The 18,563-nt window shown below is 46.6% G+C and overlaps 1 protein-coding gene and 1 pseudogene across 2 annotated transcripts; one reads left to right on the forward strand and one right to left on the reverse strand.

Moving 5' to 3' along the window:
• Positions 1–3,800: 3,800 nt before the first annotated feature.
• Positions 3,801–14,983, reverse strand: LOC136511887 (sec1 family domain-containing protein MIP3-like). 2 transcript variants are annotated; one of them, XM_066505906.1, is made up of 7 exons: positions 14,611–14,983; positions 14,019–14,162; positions 13,173–13,325; positions 12,109–12,618; positions 10,480–12,012; positions 10,342–10,410; positions 3,801–4,348 (listed from the first exon to the last, which is right to left on the reverse strand). In XM_066505906.1, exons 1-7 carry the CDS (start codon positions 14,656–14,658, stop codon positions 4,220–4,222), a joined length of 2,586 nt encoding a protein of 861 aa, XP_066362003.1. In that variant the 5' UTR covers positions 14,659–14,983; the 3' UTR covers positions 3,801–4,219. The 2 variants fall into 2 exon arrangements, with proteins under 2 accessions (XP_066362003.1, XP_066362004.1); XM_066505907.1 differs by lacking the exons at positions 14,019–14,162; positions 14,611–14,983 and having other exon boundaries at positions 12,109–12,643; positions 13,173–13,305.
• Positions 14,984–15,819: 836 nt separating this feature from the next.
• LOC136513081 (uncharacterized) lies at positions 15,820–17,311 on the forward strand (annotated as a pseudogene).
• Positions 17,312–18,563: the final 1,252 nt, after the last annotated feature.

An 18,563-nucleotide genomic window follows, 5' to 3' on the forward strand; every position in this document is an offset into this window, starting at 1 on the left:
GATGGAGCCGTCTCTACAATGGCGTGCTCGGGTGCCCAGACACCAGCCGCCCCTACAAATGAAACAGTAGGGGTGGCTGGTGATACAAGCCGCCCCTACAAATGGGTCTGATTTGTAGGGGCGGCTCACTCACCAGCCGCCCCCGACAATTCTATTTGTAGGGGCGGCTGGTGATTGAGCCGCCCCTACAAATGGCCCCCGTATAAATAGCTCCGATTTGTAGGGGCGGCTCAACCACCAGCCGCCCCTACAAATGGCCCCCATATAAATAGCTCTGATTTGTAGGGGCGGCTCAATCGCTAGCCGTCCCTACAAATGGTCCCCGTATAAATAGCTCTAATTTATAGGGGCGGCTCAATCACCAGCCGCCCCTACAAATGACCCACATATAAAACAGCTGCAACACCTTCTTCCTCCTCGAGTCACTCACTCCAACCCGTGAAAGAAAGGTGGGGAGGCCTTGGGCACCTCCCAAAAATTGCTTTACTAAAGGGGGAAGGTTTTGGTCTCAAATCCTTTGGTGGAGAGGTTGTAGAAGGTAAGAAAATGATATTCCACACTTTTTTGTAGTTTTAATGGTTGGTTAGTGAGTAATTAGAGTTTTATTTTTCTCTCTCTTCTATGGTGCTTGAGCTACTTATGAAGCAAATTAGACCCAAGTTTTAAATGTACTAGGGTAAATTAGGGAGGGGAACAAGATCATACCCTTATTTGGTCCATGTTTCTTGATTTTAGTGAACAATTAGTTAGTTTTATGGATGTTTCATGTGCATGTGGATCTAGATCTATGGTTTGGTTTTTTTATTAATTTTGTTTTTGTAAATTTATGTTTGATGAAATTGGACTAGGGTTTGTATGAAAGATATTGGGTAAAGTATAATTATTGCTAATTGTTGTCTTTGAAATTGTTTATTGTAATCAATAAATATGTATTTTAATTATTTATGGATAAATGGGTCATTAATTAATTTTCCTTTACCATGGTGTGTTTGTATGCTTCATGTAATTATATTAGATTTATATTCATATATATCTGAAGTATATACAATTATTCTCAAGTAATTATTAATTTATTTTATTTTTATATATATCTGAATAAGTAGTCCTTTAATGTTTGTTTTGTTGTTGTTGTAAAAGATGGAGTACATGAACTCTTGGAACGTTGGTCGCGGTCGCGGGGCGTTCGGCAATACGAACGCGGTTCGGAACGTTGGTCGCGGGGCGTTCGGCAACGCGAACGCGGTTCGGAACGTTGGTCGCGGGGCGTTCGGCAACGCGAACATGGTTCGAAACGTTGGTCGCGGGACGTTCGGCAACAAGATTTTAAATTGTAAATTTGAATTTTTTTTTTTGCTAGAAAACGTACTGTAGGGGCGGTTCTAGATTGAACCGCCCCTACAAATACCTGTTTATAGGGGCGGCTGGTACTACAGCCACCCCTACAGATCGATTTGTAGGGGCAACTGGTAATACGAGCCGCCCCTATAAATACATGATTTGTAGAGACCCTTGCCGCCTCTAAAAATCATATTCTACTTAGTGTTTGCCCGTAACTCTTTGAAGTTGAGTTGATGACCAATTGTCCAATTCCATACTATATATTTGTGGGTTTAGAGTCTGCTTCCATGAGCTTCTCAGTTTCATCACTGTTGGACACTATTGTAGCCACCCTAGCCAGAGCCAGATGAAGCTCGATCTGAAATGCTGGCTTCTCGGACTTCCGTCACATACGCAGGCCTTGCTTAGATTGGGCTAGGAATCAGTATTTGGCACTGTAGTATTTTCGTTTGTATTTGTCAATTATTGTCCAATCATAGCCTAACTAGATTTAAAAGATTCGTCTCGTAATTTACAATCAAACTATGTAATTAGTTATTTTTTATCTATATTTAATACTCCATGCATGTGTCCAAAGATTTGATGTGATGAAGAGAGAGTGAAAAAAATTACAATCTAAACAAGGCCGCAGTTCATTTTGTTGAAAACAGCTTGGTCTCTAGCTTAACGCTACAGCAACCAAACAGTACTTTTGAGAGGGCTCTGCAGGCTTCTAGGCATTTGGTATGACTTTTGATTGAGCGGTGGAGAAATCATAGGAAAAGCTGTGCCACTCACTCAGGTACTACTACTACTGCTACTAGCCAGCGAGTGGTCGCTACCGGATGGTACTCGTAGCACAAGTGAGTGACGCAAGCAAAGCACTCGCTCGCTCCCAAAATATCCATCGAGAAACAATTTTGACAAAACGTATATTAAAAAGTACTAATATTTATGATACATAATTGATATCATTCGAAAGATCTTTGAATTTAGTTTTTTAATAAATTTATTTAAAGATATATATGTTACACATATTTTTTTAAGATTAAATTAAACTTGCGGTACGAAAACAACATCGATCGATAATTTGGGAGAGAGAGTACCGCAGCCTAGCAGTGCCTGGTATCGATCAGGTTTTGTGATGGCAGCACCACCGTCCACCAGGCCAGGCCAAAAGCAGGTACTCCTACCCTGCTGGTAGTTTTACCTGCACCTGCAGACTGCAGTTGTTTTTGAACCAGACAAGACGACCAGCTCAAGTTAGGTAGCAGTTGTTTTTGAACCAAACTGCAGTTGTTTTTGATCCGGACGGTAGTATATATGTGCTGCCTGTCATGTGCTTGCACAACTGTTCAAACTTCAAAGCAACCAACAAAAGGTACTCACTCCGTCAAAAAAGACCGTTGTTCTGGAAATGAATCTAGACATGGTCTTTTCGAGACAGAGGGAGTACATACCATGGTTTTGGGTTTTGGAAAAACACCACTGTATAGCATTAATAAAAGTCTTTCAGCCTGTTCACTTGTTGGTTTTAGCCAGAGCTTATCAGTTATAGTACAGTATTTTTCTTTTACAATAAATCAGCCGGACCAACCAGCACAAACGGCTGATCGAACCCACGAACAGCTGTTTATGCGACTTTCACGTAGTAGGTACTACATACACATGCATCGGAGCTAGATGACGACGACGAGATGAGGATGCATGGGTACGGTATCCTAGTCATGCTACCTAATTAAGCTGTTGACGTCCATGCATGCATAGTCATGCTGCTGCTGCACGGGCTGGCTGCAGGCTGGGTCAGTACGTCTTGTTGGCTTCCACCTTCCAGACCACCAACCGATGGCTGGTGAGTGATTCAATGCATGCAACAGGTACAGGATCACAGCCTCATAGGGCATTTTGTCGTCGGATTCATCGGGTGTTGTGTTCCGGCGGCGGCGGTGTGTTGGTCTTGGTCCGGTCGTCGTCGGCGACCTGCTGTTTACAGCGTCGAGGCCCAGGGTTGATTTCCAGCGCTCAAGCAATGCAAATGGAAACCAATAACCTTGCGTTGCTTGGTCAGCACTTAGCTTGTGTTGCTGCTCGGCGGCGGCGGCTCTGTTTTACAAGTCAGAGCACCCAAAGCTGCTGCTGCTTCTTTGGTACCCTCGCAGTGGATCGGGTCATCCATCGGGTCCCAAAGAGCTCATGGGCCAACCAACACTACCAATCCGTGTTAAATAAAGCCCATCAGCAGTGCTGACGTCACCACCTTCCGTAGCCCATGGGCCTAGCCTAATGGGGTGTCTCTATCTCAGCTTGTACTATGCTCTCTTCATCCAAAAAAGAACAGAATGTACAAACTCAGTTAAATTTGGATCTGTTTAACTAAGCCAAACGATCCCAAATCACTAAATTAATTATAGAATATTTTTTGCATAATAAACATATTTGAAGATACAAAAGTTGTTATTTCTATTCTTTTTTGAGAGGGAGAGTATACAAGACACAATCTTTTGTTTCATATCTCTGCTAGATGTTTTACTTTACAACATATATCGGCCACTGATAACAAGCACACTGTTTGTTACACCTTCCAGCAATACTTGCATTTTCACCAATGATTATTGCATGAGCTAGAATTGCTGGTACCACTATCCTATGAACAACTGTGGGTTCATCTTGCAAACTATTTTGAGTCTGAATGGACTGCTTTCTTCTGGTAGTACCAATATCAGCAGTATCCTCTTCTGAGTCTGAATGCTTCTGCTCCACTAGACAACTAAAAATTCTGGAGAAAAAAAAATGCTCCAAGTTCTTTCGAAGTCTTGTTTGGATGTTGACTCTTTTTTTTCTTTTGAGATTTGTTCGGAAGTTGACTCGTGCACTACCACATGACTCAAAGAGTTAGTTGAACCTAGGCGAAGCTTGACGAGCCCAGCATCAACTCAAACATGTCGTCTGGAGTAAGAAGGGTTGTCCCACCAAGAATAAGCTCCACATCCGGTCTGCTGCTCTCTGAGATTGCTGCCATGACTTCCTGGACCTTGCATAGAATACACCATTTAGTTTGTTAGGACACAGTTTACCATCTTGTATGTAATAGCACTCCGGTGTTGGACAAACTTTTATTCAATTGGCGCTACCCCTAATCTATCACGTATATCATCGTTCCGAACTCGATCCCTTCTTGTATGACCGCAAATCCAACGCAACGTACGCATTTCCACGACACTTAACTGTTGAACATGTCGTCTTTTCGTAGGCCAACATTCTGCACCATACAACATAGCAGGTCTAATCGCCGTCCTATAAAACTTATCTTTTAGCTTCTGTGAACTCTCTAACAGGCTACCACTAAGATATATGGTTTCAAGTTCACTACAAGGTGAAGTTTTGGAGACTGTATATCATTAACCCAAAACTGAAGGTGCAGATTAATAAACATGCTTTAAAGCTGCAGTAGCTAAAACCTTTTGTGTCATAGCTGTAGTTAATAAGCCCTGCTTCCTAAGCACTTCCTAGATAACTATGCTAGTTAATTACAGTTATTAAAGACCTTGGGCAGCCCAAGAGGTGTGTACGGCTGCCAAGGCACCTATCTGTTTAGCTATGCTCTAGTGAGCTGTTTGTAATCAATGCAATGTCTATCTCTATATATAATCAAGGAGACGGCCTGGGGCGTGTGGTCTCTGGCTAATCAAGTCTGTGTTACCTCCAACATTTGGTACCAGAGCCTTGTTAGACACCAAAGAGCCACGAGGCCAACTTCTCACCTCCTCCACCCCATGTCGACCTCTGCTGAGCGCGCTGCCAGGCTCAAAGCCAAGGGAACCGGCGATGGAGAGCTGGGCGACCCCTCCAGCCGGGCCGCGCGCTTGAAGGCTGCAGAGGAAGCAGCAGCGCTGGCAGTCCAGGCAGCAAAGCAGGCGGCGGCTGCTGCAGAGGCGACAGCAAGGACGGCGCAGGAGCTGCGGGCCGAAATTGCTGCTGAGAAGGGAGAAGAAGAGGATGCAGAGGAGGAAGAGGAGGCGGAGAGCAGGAATCGGGGGCTGCGGACTCCGTCGCGAGACAGGAGGCGCTCGCAGTCACCACTACGGGACCGGAGGCGCGGCCGCGGCGGCGGTCGCTACGAATCACCGCAAGGCAGAGTGGTGTACCACGACTCCGGTAGCAGTACGTCTTGGCCGATGCTGGACAAGTCAAACTACTACGAGTGGAGTCAGACCATGAAGCTGAGGATGCAGGCGCGCGATCTCTGGGACGCCATCGAGGGCGTCCCTGTCCAGTTTCGCGATGACAGGCGCGCACTGGAGGTGATTGTCGGGGCCGTGCCCAAGGAGATGGGCATCCCACTCCTCGACAAGGCTACGGCGAAGGAGGCGTGGGACGCCATCGCTGCGACTCGCATCGGCGTGGACCGGGTCCATCGAGCAACGCTGCAGCGCCTACGCCGCGATTGGGAGAACATCGGCGTCAACCCCGGCGAGCAAGTGGAGGATTTCGCCCTGCGTCTGTCAACTCTGCACCAGCAACTTGTCATTCATGGTGACAAGGACATCACTGAAGAGCGAGTGGTGGAGAAGTTTCTGCGCACGGTGCCGGCCAAGTACGCGCAGATTGTTGTCGCCATTGAGCAGTTCCTCGACTTCGAGGCGCTCACTCTCGAGGAGGTGACTGGAAGGCTCAAGGCGGTGGATAATCGCGAGGAACAAGCGCTGACCGAGCCGGTGGCCATCAACGGCAAGCTGCTGTACACCGAGGAGCAGTGGAGAGCGCGTTGGAGGAAGGAGAAGAAGGGAGATGATGCCGGTGGTTCTGGTTTCAGGAACCAGCGCGGTGGTGATGGACGTAGCCGCGGTGGTGGACGAGGACGAGGCAGAGGCGGTGGACGTGGTGGCGGACGAGGAGATGGCAATGTTGCTGGCCGCGTCGGCCCCAACACCTGCCTCAACTGCAACCAGGAGGGCCACTGGGCACGTGAGTGTCCCCAGCCGCGCCGTGAAGGTGCAGAGCGCGGCGGTAGAGGTGGAAACCGTGCTGGCCGCGGCGGTGGCAGCCGTGGTGGAGGCCACTGGGCAGCGTGGCGGGAACCAAGGAAGGCATGAGGCGCGCGCCCAGTACGCCGAGTGCGATGAAGATGGCGCTCTGTATCTGGCACATGGCTTCATCAGCTTGGAACAGAGCACGCCGGCGCACAGCTACACGGCGCAGCACGTTGAACTTTTCCAGCCACGTGCTCGCGCCTATCTCGGCGTGCACGAAGAAGAGGTGGACAGCGGCTGGTACCTGGACTCCGGCGCGACGCATCACATGACCGGGCGCCAAGAGTTCTTTGCTGATCTGAACACTGGCATTCGAGGAACGGTCAGGTTCGGGGACGCGTCGAAGGTAGAGATCAAGGGCGTCGGGTCTATTGTTTTCCAAGCCAAGACCGGTGAGCAGAGGGTCCTTCATGGCGTCTACTTCATTCCGGCGCTGAAGAACTCTATCCTAAGTCTGGGTCAGCTTGATGAAGGAGGGTCCAAGGTTGAGATTGACGATGGCGTGCTTCGCATTTGGGAGAAGAGCCGCCGTTTGCTCGCCAAGGTACACAGAGGGAAGAATAGATTGTATATTCTGCATCTTGAGGCTGCACAACCTCTCTGTCTCGCGGCGCGCAAGGATGATGAGGCGTGGCAGTGGCACGAGCGTTTCGGCCATCTGCACTTCGACGCACTCCGGCGACTCAGCAAGGAGGAGATGGCGCGCGGGATGCCGGTGGTCGACCATGTTGAGCAGGTGTGTGACACCTGCGTTACCACCAAGCAGAGGCGGCGTTCCTTTCCGGCTGCAGCAGCATACCGTGCCCAGAATCAGCTTGAGCTGGTGCACGGTGACCTGTGCGGTCCGGTCACGCCAGCGACACCGGCGGGCAACCGCTATATCTTGCTGCTCGTCGATGACGCTACCCGTTTTATGTGGGCTGTGCTGCTGCCATCCAAGGACGCAGCAGCAGAAGCAATTAAGAAGGTCAAGGTGGCAGCAGAGGTGGAAAGCGGGCGCAAGTTGAAGGTCCTGCGCACCGACAATGGCGGCGAATTCACCGTCGCGGAGTTTGTTGCATACTGCGCTGATGAAGGTATTAAACGGCATTTCAGTGCCCCTTATTCACCGCAACAGAACGGTGTTGTTGAGCACAGGAACCAAACAGTGGTGGCCATGGCACGAGCTTTGCTCAAGCAACGCCGGATGCCCTCTCGGTTTTGGGGGGAGGCTGTGATGACGGTTGTGCACATTTTGAATCGATCCCCGACGAAGGCGCTGAAGAATGCCACTCCTTATGAGGCGTGGCACGGCCGGGCACCAACAGTCGGCCATCTCAAGGTCTTTGGCTGTGTGGCCTATACCCGGCGGCTTACTCAGCTTCGTAAGCTCGATGACCGCGGCGAGGCTGGCGTGTTTATCGGTTATGCGGAAGGGGCCAAGGCATACCGTATCTATGATCCAGTGTCCTAGCGCGTGCGTGTCAGCCGCGATGTGGTGTTCGACGAAGGCCGCGGCTGGGACTGGGCATCACCGGCAGCAGGCACATCAGAAGCAGCGGGCAGTGAGTTTACTGTTGAATTCCCATGGGCGGAGGAACTCCCTGAAGCAGGAAGTTCAGCGTCGCCTTCACTATCTCCTCCGCCACATCCTGCATCGCCTGGTTTCTCTCCGGTGAATGCAGGAGAGCCTACAGCGGAAGCAGAGGAGCCCGCAGCGGAGGCAGAGGCGCCTGCGTCGCCCAGAACACCTACACCAGCTCCAGTAAGTCCTCAGGTTGAGCATGTGACCCCCCTGGAGGATGATGATGAAAGGGTGGATGCCTACCACGACGATGAAGAACTCCGCTATCGGAAGATTCATGACATTATTGGTGATCAGCCAACCCCTCCGCCGGCGCAGCGGCTGTTTGCAGAACTGAATCTCACCCATTATGGTGAGCCTACAAGCTATGAAGAAGCCAAAGATGATCCAGATTGGCAAGCAGCGATGAAGGAGGAGCTGAGATCAGTAGAGCGGAATGGGACTTGGGAACTTGTTTCTCCTCGTCCTGGTCACCGTCCAATTTCACTGAAATGAGTGTTTAAGCTGAAGAAGGATGAACATGGAGCTGTAATTAGGCACAAGGCAAGACTTGTGGCCCGTGGTTTTGTGCAGCAGGAAGGAGTTGATTATGAAGATGCTTTTGCACCGGTTGCAAGGATGGAATCAGTGCGTGTTTTGCTGGCCCTAGCAGCACAAGAGGGATGGGCAGTACATCACATGGATGTAAAGTCTGCATTTTTGAATGGAGAACTCCAGGAGGAGGTTTATGTTACACAGCCTCCAGGTTTTGTAGTATCAGGAGAGGAGAAGAAAGTGTACAGGCTGCACAAGGCTCTGAATGGCCTAAGACAGGCTCCTCGGGCATGGAATGCCAAGCTTGACTTGACTCTCAAGCAGATGGGTTTTGAACAGAATGTGTATGAAGCTGCTATGAACAGGAAGGGATCAGGTGATTCCCTACTGGTAATTGGAGTCTATGTTGATGATTTGATCACCACAGGAGTTAATCAGCGAAAGATTGAAGCTTTCAAGGCAAAGATGAAGCAAACCTTTGAAATGAGTGATTTGGGTCTTCTGTCTTTCTATCTGGGAGTTGAGGTGAGGCAATCAGAGGGGAGCATCACTCTGAAGCAAACCCATTATGCTAAGAAGATACTTGAGCTTGGTGGTATGGCAGGTTGTAATCCAGCCACCACACCCATGGAAGAAAGGCTGAAATTGAGCAAGGAAAGCACAGCAAAGGAAGTAAATCCAACTCAGTACAGAAGACTGGTTGGCAGTTTGAGATACCTAGTGCACACAAGACCAGATTTGGCTTTTGCTGTAGGGTATGTTAGCAGATTTCTGGAGAAGCCAACAACTGAACATCTTCAGGCTGTGAAGAGGATTTTGAGATACCTGGCTGGTACTCTAGATCATGGGCTCTGCTACACCAGAACAACAGGCAAAGCAAGGTTTGTGGGTTACAGTGATTCAGATTTGGCTGGAGATGTTGATTCAAGCAAAAGCACAACTGGATGTTTGTTCTTCCTTGGAACCAGCCTGGTCAGCTAGCAGTCTGTCAAACAGAGAGTTGTTGCTCTGTCTAGCTGTGAGGCTGAATATGTGGCGATGACAACAGCTGCAACCCAAGCTTTGTGGTTGTCAAGACTGTTTGCAGATTTATTGGGAAGAAAAGTTGAAGTGGTGGAACTCAGAGTAGACAAGGCTTTGGCAAAGAATCCTGTTTTCCATGACAGGAGCAAGCATATTAGAATCAAGTATCATTTCATCAGAGATTGTGTGGAGGAAGGTAGCATCAAGACAGAGTTCATTCCCACTGCAGATCAGCTCGCTGATATACTGACTAAAGCCTTGGGCAAAACCAAGCTGGAAGAGATGAGGAGCAGGATTGGGATCAAGGAGATCAAGATTAGTTGAAGCAGGTCTTAGGGGGAGAAATGTAGTTAATAAGCCCTGCTTCCTAAGCACTTCCTAGATAACTATGCTAGTTAATTACAGTCATTAAAGACCTTGGGTAGCCCAAGAGGTGTGTACGGCTGCCAAGGCACCTATCTGTTTAGCTATGCTCTAGTGAGCTGTTTGTAATCAATGCAATGTCTATCTCTATATATAATCAAGGAGACGGCCTGGGGCGTGTGGCCTCTGGCTAATCAAGTCTGTGTTACCTCCAACAATAGCCATAATCTCAGATCCAACAGAACAATTAGAAAACAGTACACTGAACTGTACATATGGTGTGTGTGGGTGGGTGGGTGTACTATCATAGATGGCCAATGAACTAAAATATCATTCTTCATAGGATAATAAATGGCAAAGATAATGGATTTCCATTGACATTAAAAGCTAATGACAGGTTCATTGTAGTTTCATATAGATCAAATATTCATGTAAACACCAACCTAACTCTGTGAGGAATAAAGAATTATCTTGGCATGAATAACTGAAACCAAAGAAAATGGACCATACCTCAAGAGTATTAATACCTCCCAGAACAAAAACGATAAGAACAGTTTGATCGCCGAAGGTTGGTTTAGACTGCAAATGGAACAAAACTTAGAAATGAGCAATTAAAATAGAAACAGGAAAAAAGACTGAGAAACTCACCTGTCCAAGCCCGAATCTACCTAATCCACTTTTGAATAGACGACCAACAGTTGATGAATGATACTCGAGGCCAGGTACATCATACCTAGACATGAGAGCTAATATTAACTTATAAAGCAAGCCTTTCCTCGAGTAGCCGTCAGTCTCGAATCTACTTAATGCTGCTAGACCTTCACCAAGGGCTTGATTTCTTAACCTCATACTAGATAATTTGTGAAAAAATTTGAAAAGCTGATCAACCCTATCTCGCACTTCCAACTTAAGTTGCATGTCCCCATAAGCTTCCTCCTTTTGGTGATCAGTATTATCACTGTCATCCCAGGTGCCCCATTCGTCATCAAAATCATCAGTATTCAGTGCTGCCTCACTAGAGTTTTTATTCCTCTTACCATCTTTAGATCTAGCTTTAGCTTCAAGTTCACTATCCAGGCCATCAAGGAAACGCAGCTTCACAGATGATGGTCGTTCAAGGATAGAGTCCACTATAACATCCTTAATAGACCGCTCATCTTCCCAAGAAAAGGGACCACCAGCTATAGATGTAGGGAAATTTTCACCAGCTAAGATATATCCGATAATTGTTAGAAGCAGTACATCCTGGAAACTAAGTAGGCCCTGTGAAGACTCCATTGTAGTAGTTTGTGTGTGTGATTCAACTGAAGTGCTAGTGTTGATGAAATCACGAAGCTCACTGGCCAGACTTTGAGTTGTCTCTGCAGATGTCACACTTAATATTCTCTCGGCACTTGTAAAGGCGTCCCAGCGAGAACTTTGAGGCTCCCGTAGAGTCATTTCAGCAGCTAGTGCTAACTGGATAACATCTCTGTTTTTCAACAATGATAACTGGTCTCGAGAAAGCATTTGCACCATAGAGCGAATCTCTGAAACAGAAGTGGCTCCTTGTCGACCTTTAGATGCAGAGGATAGCTTCCCATGCTGCAAGGCTTCGACAAGCCATTTTTTAATCAGCACTAACCCATCTTTTGCTCCTCTGTCTAGTAATGCTTCTAAGTAGTGTACTCCAGCACAATTGGATAGGAATGAGCCACTTATAGTGTCAAGTTCACAGCCAAGTACGTGATCATGTGCTTTATCAGCGTAATCAGGTAACCAGCTAACTTCAGAGTCAACATCAACAGAGTTCCATCCAGACGCAAATGACATGAAACCTTCAGATAACACACTGCTCCTAATCTTTGGTTCTTCCTTGCTAAAGATTGTCTCAAAAGGGACTTTTATATTCAGTGGGGAACGTTTAATGGTGCCTTGAGAATGCTTGTTTGGAGTTTGTGGATTTTTTGCTGCAGAATTGGATGACATCCTTTCCTTGCGTGGCAACGAGGATAGCATCCTATCAAGAAATGAGTCACCATGGAAGCAAGGAGTTAGGAGATCAACTGTACGATCTATGATCAGTAGACCAGCAGATCTCTTATTGCGACCAACATCATATAGACTTGACATATCCATCATCAGCTTTCCAATGACCTTCGATGTATCACCAAGTGAAAATATATCAAGCTTTAGGTCCATCTGCACATTACAATGAAGAATTGAGATCAACAAAGTGTATACCTTAAAGAACAGACAAAAGTCATGAGAAAACAGTTTTGATGCTTAAACCATTACCTTATTGGCCAAATGGTACAGGAACTGGGCAGTCAATGTAACTCCTGGAGGTACCTCGTCACTATCAAAAGGTTTACCAGTAGATATGGAGGGTAAACCAGGGCCAAGGGAATCTTCATGATGATTCGACAAGCTTGAGTCAGCAATTATGCCTTCAGAGGGCAAAACAAAAACCCTTGAGGAAATAGGAGAGAAAATCATCGGAAAGTGACGCACAGCTACAGACAACCTTCTCCCTCTTGCTTCTACCTGGCCCATGTCATCATCAAGAAAATCCCTTTTCGTTGGGCTGGATTCAGAATTAGAGCCATAATGCACCCCAGAACCCCACTTAGAATAATTATCAACAGCAGAGGTGAAATCACTCGCCATTTCATGAATGTTTTCTTTATGTCTGTCTAACTTCTCATACTCCTTAAGAAGCTCATCATGATCCTGAATAAGTAAGGTTTCATATTCCCGAAACGCATCTGGCCCGAGTGGAGAATCAACATATGCTGAGTGTCCAATCTGCATGAAATTTCCCCAATGATTCCTTGCAAAAAACGAAGGCAGTATATCGATATAGTTTCAAAAGTGTTTTCAAAAACAAGATGAATAGCAATAGCATGATAAACAGTTATGTAGCATTTTTGTCAGTAATGCTGAAGTTACTGTGGATTACAAAGAAACCATATTCATATTCATTCAGTAAACAATGAATCAGACATAGGGCCTGATTGGTTGGTGTCTAACCTTACCACACCTAACCTTAGGCAAACAGAACGTGTGGTGAACAAAATCCACCAGGAACATGCAAGTTGCTGCAAGACTATAACTGAGATGATAATGATCAAACAGTTCAGATACAGGAAGTGCTGCCTACAAAATTTAATTGGAACTGGCAAGAATATTTCTGCTTTTCAAAAGAGAAGTAAACAAAAACTCTTAAAGCCATCCAAATATACTATAGGGAAATATGTATGAAGAGAATTCATTAAAGAAAATAATTTTAATTGGAAGCATTCAGGTACTTTAGAAGCAATCTAGACAACACACATCATATACTTGCAGGGATTAAGCACCTCTGAAATAGCTGTCAGTACAGTACAATGTGAAACGGTTCCATGGTTGCACAGGCATTGCAAAATATACCGATGCGCATCACTGAGAAGGCGTGATGTCAGCACTATGATCTTCCTTGGTGGATTAGAAAAAATTGATTGCCAGTCAGCTGCCTGCAATATACAGGGTACAACAGGTGATCAGGTAAAGAGCAAAGCACAACCATCTGCCTTATTTTATTTTTATCGTAGCAAAAGCAGAGGAAGCCTGGTTATGCATATAAAAATGGAGAACGAATTTGCAGGCAAATTTTAACAGGAAGGTACTAAACTTGGGGCTTCTCATGCATCACAATTCACAAGTACTGAAACAAACAAATCTGTGCATTAAGGGCAACATGCAGCAGATAAAAGGAAGTTCAAGAAAATGAACATTACAAAACAGCAAATGCCATTTATCTGTAATAACGTACAATTCAAGAAACCTTACGATGCATTATTGTCTACGAAATTAACACTGAGGAAATATTTTCAATACCATCTTAGGTGCCATATTTAGACGGATTTTCCTCTTAATATCAGTTATGCATTAAAACCCTTGGAGTTCAGGCATAGAGCAGGAAAATGAACAAATCAAGCATATCTTTCAACTGTCATGCTGTAGGACATTCATTAATCATGCATACAACAAGCACACAGCTGGAAAAAAAAAAGTGTTGCATCGTCATATTTCACCATATATACTATCTGTTTTCTGCTTTTAGTTTCATCAAAGTGAGCGCACTCAAAGATAACTCTAAAGCGGCTACTGTAAAGATGTCCCATTCAGTTTCCATTCGTGGTAGCAAGGTGTTGCGGGAACCTCACAGCATTGAGAGGGGACGCATTCTCCAAGCTGCACACAGCACGAGCACCGAGTTCAAGAAGCAGAGGGAACCCTCCTATGAACTGAAATGCCTCCAAGGTGCCTGCGTCAATATACACTATTGAATCTGCAATCTCGTCTCCAATCTGCAAGCACAATTAAGAAATAATAATAAGTTCCAGCTTGGAAGCTAAAAGCACGACATTTTGACATTCACAATTCTGTATACAACAAATCCTTGTCACATTATCCATACGAATTGAGCCGGTTACAAAAGGCGAATTCTCAGTTCAGTACCTCGAAGATGATATTTTGAAAAGCGGAACTGCTGGGTTCTGTAATCAGATATTTTGACATTAAACATAGCACAAGAGAAATGAACCAGTGTGGGGTCTCTCTTTTCCCAAACAGGATAATTGCTCCAGGCCACAGTGAACAACGCAAATTAGTGTGACTACTAGGAGCCAAGGAAAAAAAAACCAACCCCCCAAAATTCCAACCAAAAGTAGCTAAGTTCAAGCCCTATCATTTGAAAGAAATTGAAACGTATCACCTAGAATCCGGAATCAGCAACGAGTCGAGAGGAGATCCGACCTGGCGGATGGAGTCGATGCAGGAGGCAATCAGATCCACGGACCCCATAGCACCGTACCCTCCTCTCCCTTATCCTCGAATCCTCCAGAAAGTTCAAAGAGATCTCCGGGGCGCCACCCTCCCAGCGTCGGCGATGCGGAGGGATCTTGGCGAGGGGGAGAAGAGAAGCGACAGCAGACCACCGAGACAGGGCAAGAGCTTTCGTCCCGTACTCGTGCAGAACCCGCGCGGTGGATTCTCCACCTTTCGGCTGGCCCCGAGCCGCACTGTGGGTCTTCGCCGGAGGACTCGCTGGCAGCGAGTCGGCGACTTGCCCGGTGGCTGGCACGGACGCCGGCGACGAATCGCAGACAAGAACGAACGATGGGCCCGTGGTGTGTGGTGGTAGACTTGAGAAGTGTACGGTTTCCCCACGTGGAAAATTGGGTATTGGGCTGTTAACCTATTGGGCCGAAACGGCCTGCTACATTGACGTGGTGCTGTTTGACTGATTTTTTTTTTTTTGCGGCAGATAAACCGGTTGACGTTGTTTCGTTGTGAGAGAAAAACACTGAGTTCAAGCGAACAGTTCGTGATCAAATCAGGGGACAGTTGTTTGAATGTGTGGAGTTTGTTCATGAAAATCGCATAACCAATTGTGATGCGCATAGACTTGCTAAAAGCTCCTTATACAGTAGGACTGGCAGGCATGTACGTTTTTTATCATCATGAGATAGTGTTTGTAAATAAGGGAAGGTGTGTGTTTTTTTTTAAAAAACTTACAAGATGGAAAAGGAATGTTAATTTGAGTTGTATCCCACTATTGAATTTCATGATTGAATACATTTGTCAATTTGTGACTGTTGATTAGCATTGTCAATCTAAGAATTTTAGATTGCAAATGCTTGTTGCTTAGACAGTGAAAATTGCAATATTCAGAATATACGTTGGACAGTGAACATTGTAACGATGTCTTTGAGAAGGTGGACACTGAATACACACCAATTCAGGATTTGACCCTTGTTTGTTTGGACTGTGAACGCTGAATATGTCAGTATGATGATGTAATGACTGGACAATTTTATAGATATGTTGCTCCCAGAATGCATGTTCGTAATTGCAAAATGGAAGCACCAGCTTGAATTGAAGCGATAAGCACCTTACGTGCATACAGACTCGCATACTGCTGTGTTCTTGATTGTAAAATGGCAAAAAGGTATTATGAGTTATTCCAAAAGGTACATAATATATGGATCTAGTTCCTAGATAATACAATAAATAATAACAAAGTTATTAATTTAAAATGGAAAAGAAGAAGAAGAAGAAGAAGAAGAAGAAGAAACAGTCCAAAGGGCATGGTCCCGGCTGCCACCATGCCATGGTCCAGTTGCTGTGTGCCGTGTTCTCATCCGCCAAGCGTCCCCCGCCAAGAGTTTTTGTACTTGAGGGCAGTTTCTGAGCCACATATCGCAACCGGTCCACATGCCGGTAGATGCGTCGCCAAGAACCTTTGGTCGAGATCGATCGGACCCCGAAAAAGCGAGCTATATCCAATTATCCATAATCCACAGGCTTGAATTTACTTTGGTTGAAGGAGAGAGGATTCTCCTGCTACCTTGCTGTCACTCACTACAATGGAAACGACGCCATGCTTCCTGACCTCCGAAGCATCGTCCAAGAGCATGGCGGTGCTGTCGCCCACCGGCTTTGGCGGCCGCCGTGCGACTTGTGAGTGATGTCCTGCGCCTTTTGCTTCCTTCCTTCCCTTGCTCAGTTGCTCACTACCGTCATTAACCAGCTGATCGATCGGAACGAACATACGCAGGCTGCAGCAGCATCAACGCGCGGGGGGGCGTCGGAGGACGGCGGCGCGCCGCCGCCCATCGATCCCGACTGGCGGTCATTCCGCGCCCAGCTCTACTTCAACGAGCAGTACGACGCCAAGAGTAGCGTCACCAACCCGGCAGTGCCGACCGCGATGCCGTTGCCGCCGCAGCAGCCGGTGAAGAAGATCGGCGACAAGTGGGCGCACCCGCTGGTGGAGCCCGAGAAGGGGTGCCTCCTGATCGCGACGGAGAAGCTGGACGGCTCGCACATCTTCAAGCGCACGGTGATCCTGCTCCTCTCCTCGGGCGCGCGGCAGCTGGGCCCCGTCGGCGTGATGCTGAACCGGCCGTCGCTCATGTCCATCAAGGAGGCGTCGGAGACCATCTTCGCGGGCGACGCCGACATCGCCGCCGCCTTCGCGGGCCGCCCGCTCTTCTTCGGCGGGCCGCTGGAGGAGTGCTTCTTCATTCTAGGGCCCCGGGCCCAGGCGCCCGCCGGCGGCGGCGGCAGCGACGTGGTGGCGCGGACGGGGCTGTTCGAGGAGGTGATGCCGGGGCTCCACTACGGGACGCGGGAGACCGTCGGGTGCGCCGCGGAGCTGGCCAAGCGCGGAGTGGTGGGCTTCCGGGATTTCAGGTTCTTCGACGGCTTCTGCGGGTGGGAGCGCGAGCAGCTGCACGACGAGGTGCGCGCGGGGCTCTGGCACGTCGCGGCTTGCAGCGCCGCCTTGCTGGGACTCGCCACCGTCGTCAAGGGCGGGCTCTGGGAGGAGGTGCAGGGGCTCGTCAGGGAGAGGAGGGTGTAGTGAACTGCCTGCTGCCTCACTGCTGGGTGGGTCAGCAGGAATGGATTTGTAAATTACTCAATCAATCAATTAACTTGCAAGTTAAATCAATCAATGCATTCATTTCGAAAGCATTCTTCGTTGACGATCCAGACTTGGAAATATCGATCGAGAAATAGAGAGCAGAAAGCTCCGTGTCCGTGCAGAGCTTGAGGACACAACTGAACTGAAGAGCAGCATTTTTTTCTTGCTATCATCAGCCAGAGATGAAGATGTTAACTACAATTCCCAGAACGAACAAAGATCAAGTTTAGGATCTGTCCAAGGACTACTCAATTCCACAAATTATTTGTCAATATACTAGACCTGAATTTGGTGCCATTCAAATGCTCTTGCTTAATCATCTGGCGCTGCATTTACAATTAATGAACAACATTAATATTTTTTTTCACAAATGTTCTATAATAAGTTCAGGAGAGCCATGAGCTAGTAGTACCTCTAGATGGCTAAATCTGGGCAAATGTTTCTGAACTGTGGCATTTCCAATAGTGAATTAGTGAGAATCAGAACATGTGGTTCACAAGAGTAAGCCACCCGCTAGTAACAATCAGAAAGCTGCAAACAAATGTGAAGTATTACTCAATCAATCAATTAACTTGCAAGTTAATTCAATCAATGCATTTCCAAAGCATATCTTCCTTACATGGGGAAAAAATTGGGTACGGTGACGATCATCGTCTCATTTATATTGAATGATTTGAGGAGTATCCATTTGACCATTTCAGTTTCTGGTTGTCATTGTCTGCATATTCTCTCACAATCCAGATTTTTTTAAAAAAAAATAATCAAAGAAACAATCACATAATAGGGTCAATTTTTGCATATTCTACTTGTTAAACGAGAAATATAAATGGACATAACCTTGAAACTGAGATGTATAAATGGACATCTACTTGTTAAACGAGAAATGGGTGCCATACATTCTTGTAATACATCCATAATCTGTACAATGCTCTCATCTTTTTACCCCATCATTACAGATCCACAATTTGATCACTACTATGCCCTGCTGCCACCTCGAGAATCAGGCTCACATGTGAATTCTTCACCAAGTTCTTGAAGCCCTATAACACAACAACTTGACTGGCACTTTCAGTTTCAAACTTGCCATTTGATTCAGCTGAGAGGTTCTCATTTCCTCTCAAGTTTCAGGTCCAAGTTTCATGAACAACCAAAAACATAAAAGGGAAACACCCACGTTTCAGCGTTTAAGCTTGATATAGACACAATGTAACAAGGCCAAAAACAACTTTGACATGTAAAGATTAGTAGATCTGTGTAGAGAAGTTCCCCCGTTCGTGTT

This window comes from Miscanthus floridulus, chromosome 16 (assembly GCF_019320115.1).
Source record: "Miscanthus floridulus cultivar M001 chromosome 16, ASM1932011v1, whole genome shotgun sequence".
In the NCBI taxonomy this organism is placed as follows: Eukaryota; Viridiplantae; Streptophyta; class Magnoliopsida; order Poales; family Poaceae; genus Miscanthus; species Miscanthus floridulus.

Bases quoted from the DNA above. Each gene is read 5' to 3' on its own strand.
- LOC136511887 (XM_066505906.1), bottom strand. From the start codon at position 14,658: ATGGGGTCCGTGGATCTGATTGCCTCCTGCATCGACTCCATCCGCCAG. The intron at 14,163-14,610 runs GTCGGATCTCCT...TTGTGCTTGCAG, and splicing joins GCATCGACTCCATCCGCCAG to ATTGGAGACGAGATTGCAGA. The intron at 10,411-10,479 runs GTGAGTTTCTCA...TTCCATTTGCAG, and splicing joins GTAGATTCGGGCTTGGACAG to TCTAAACCAACCTTCGGCGA.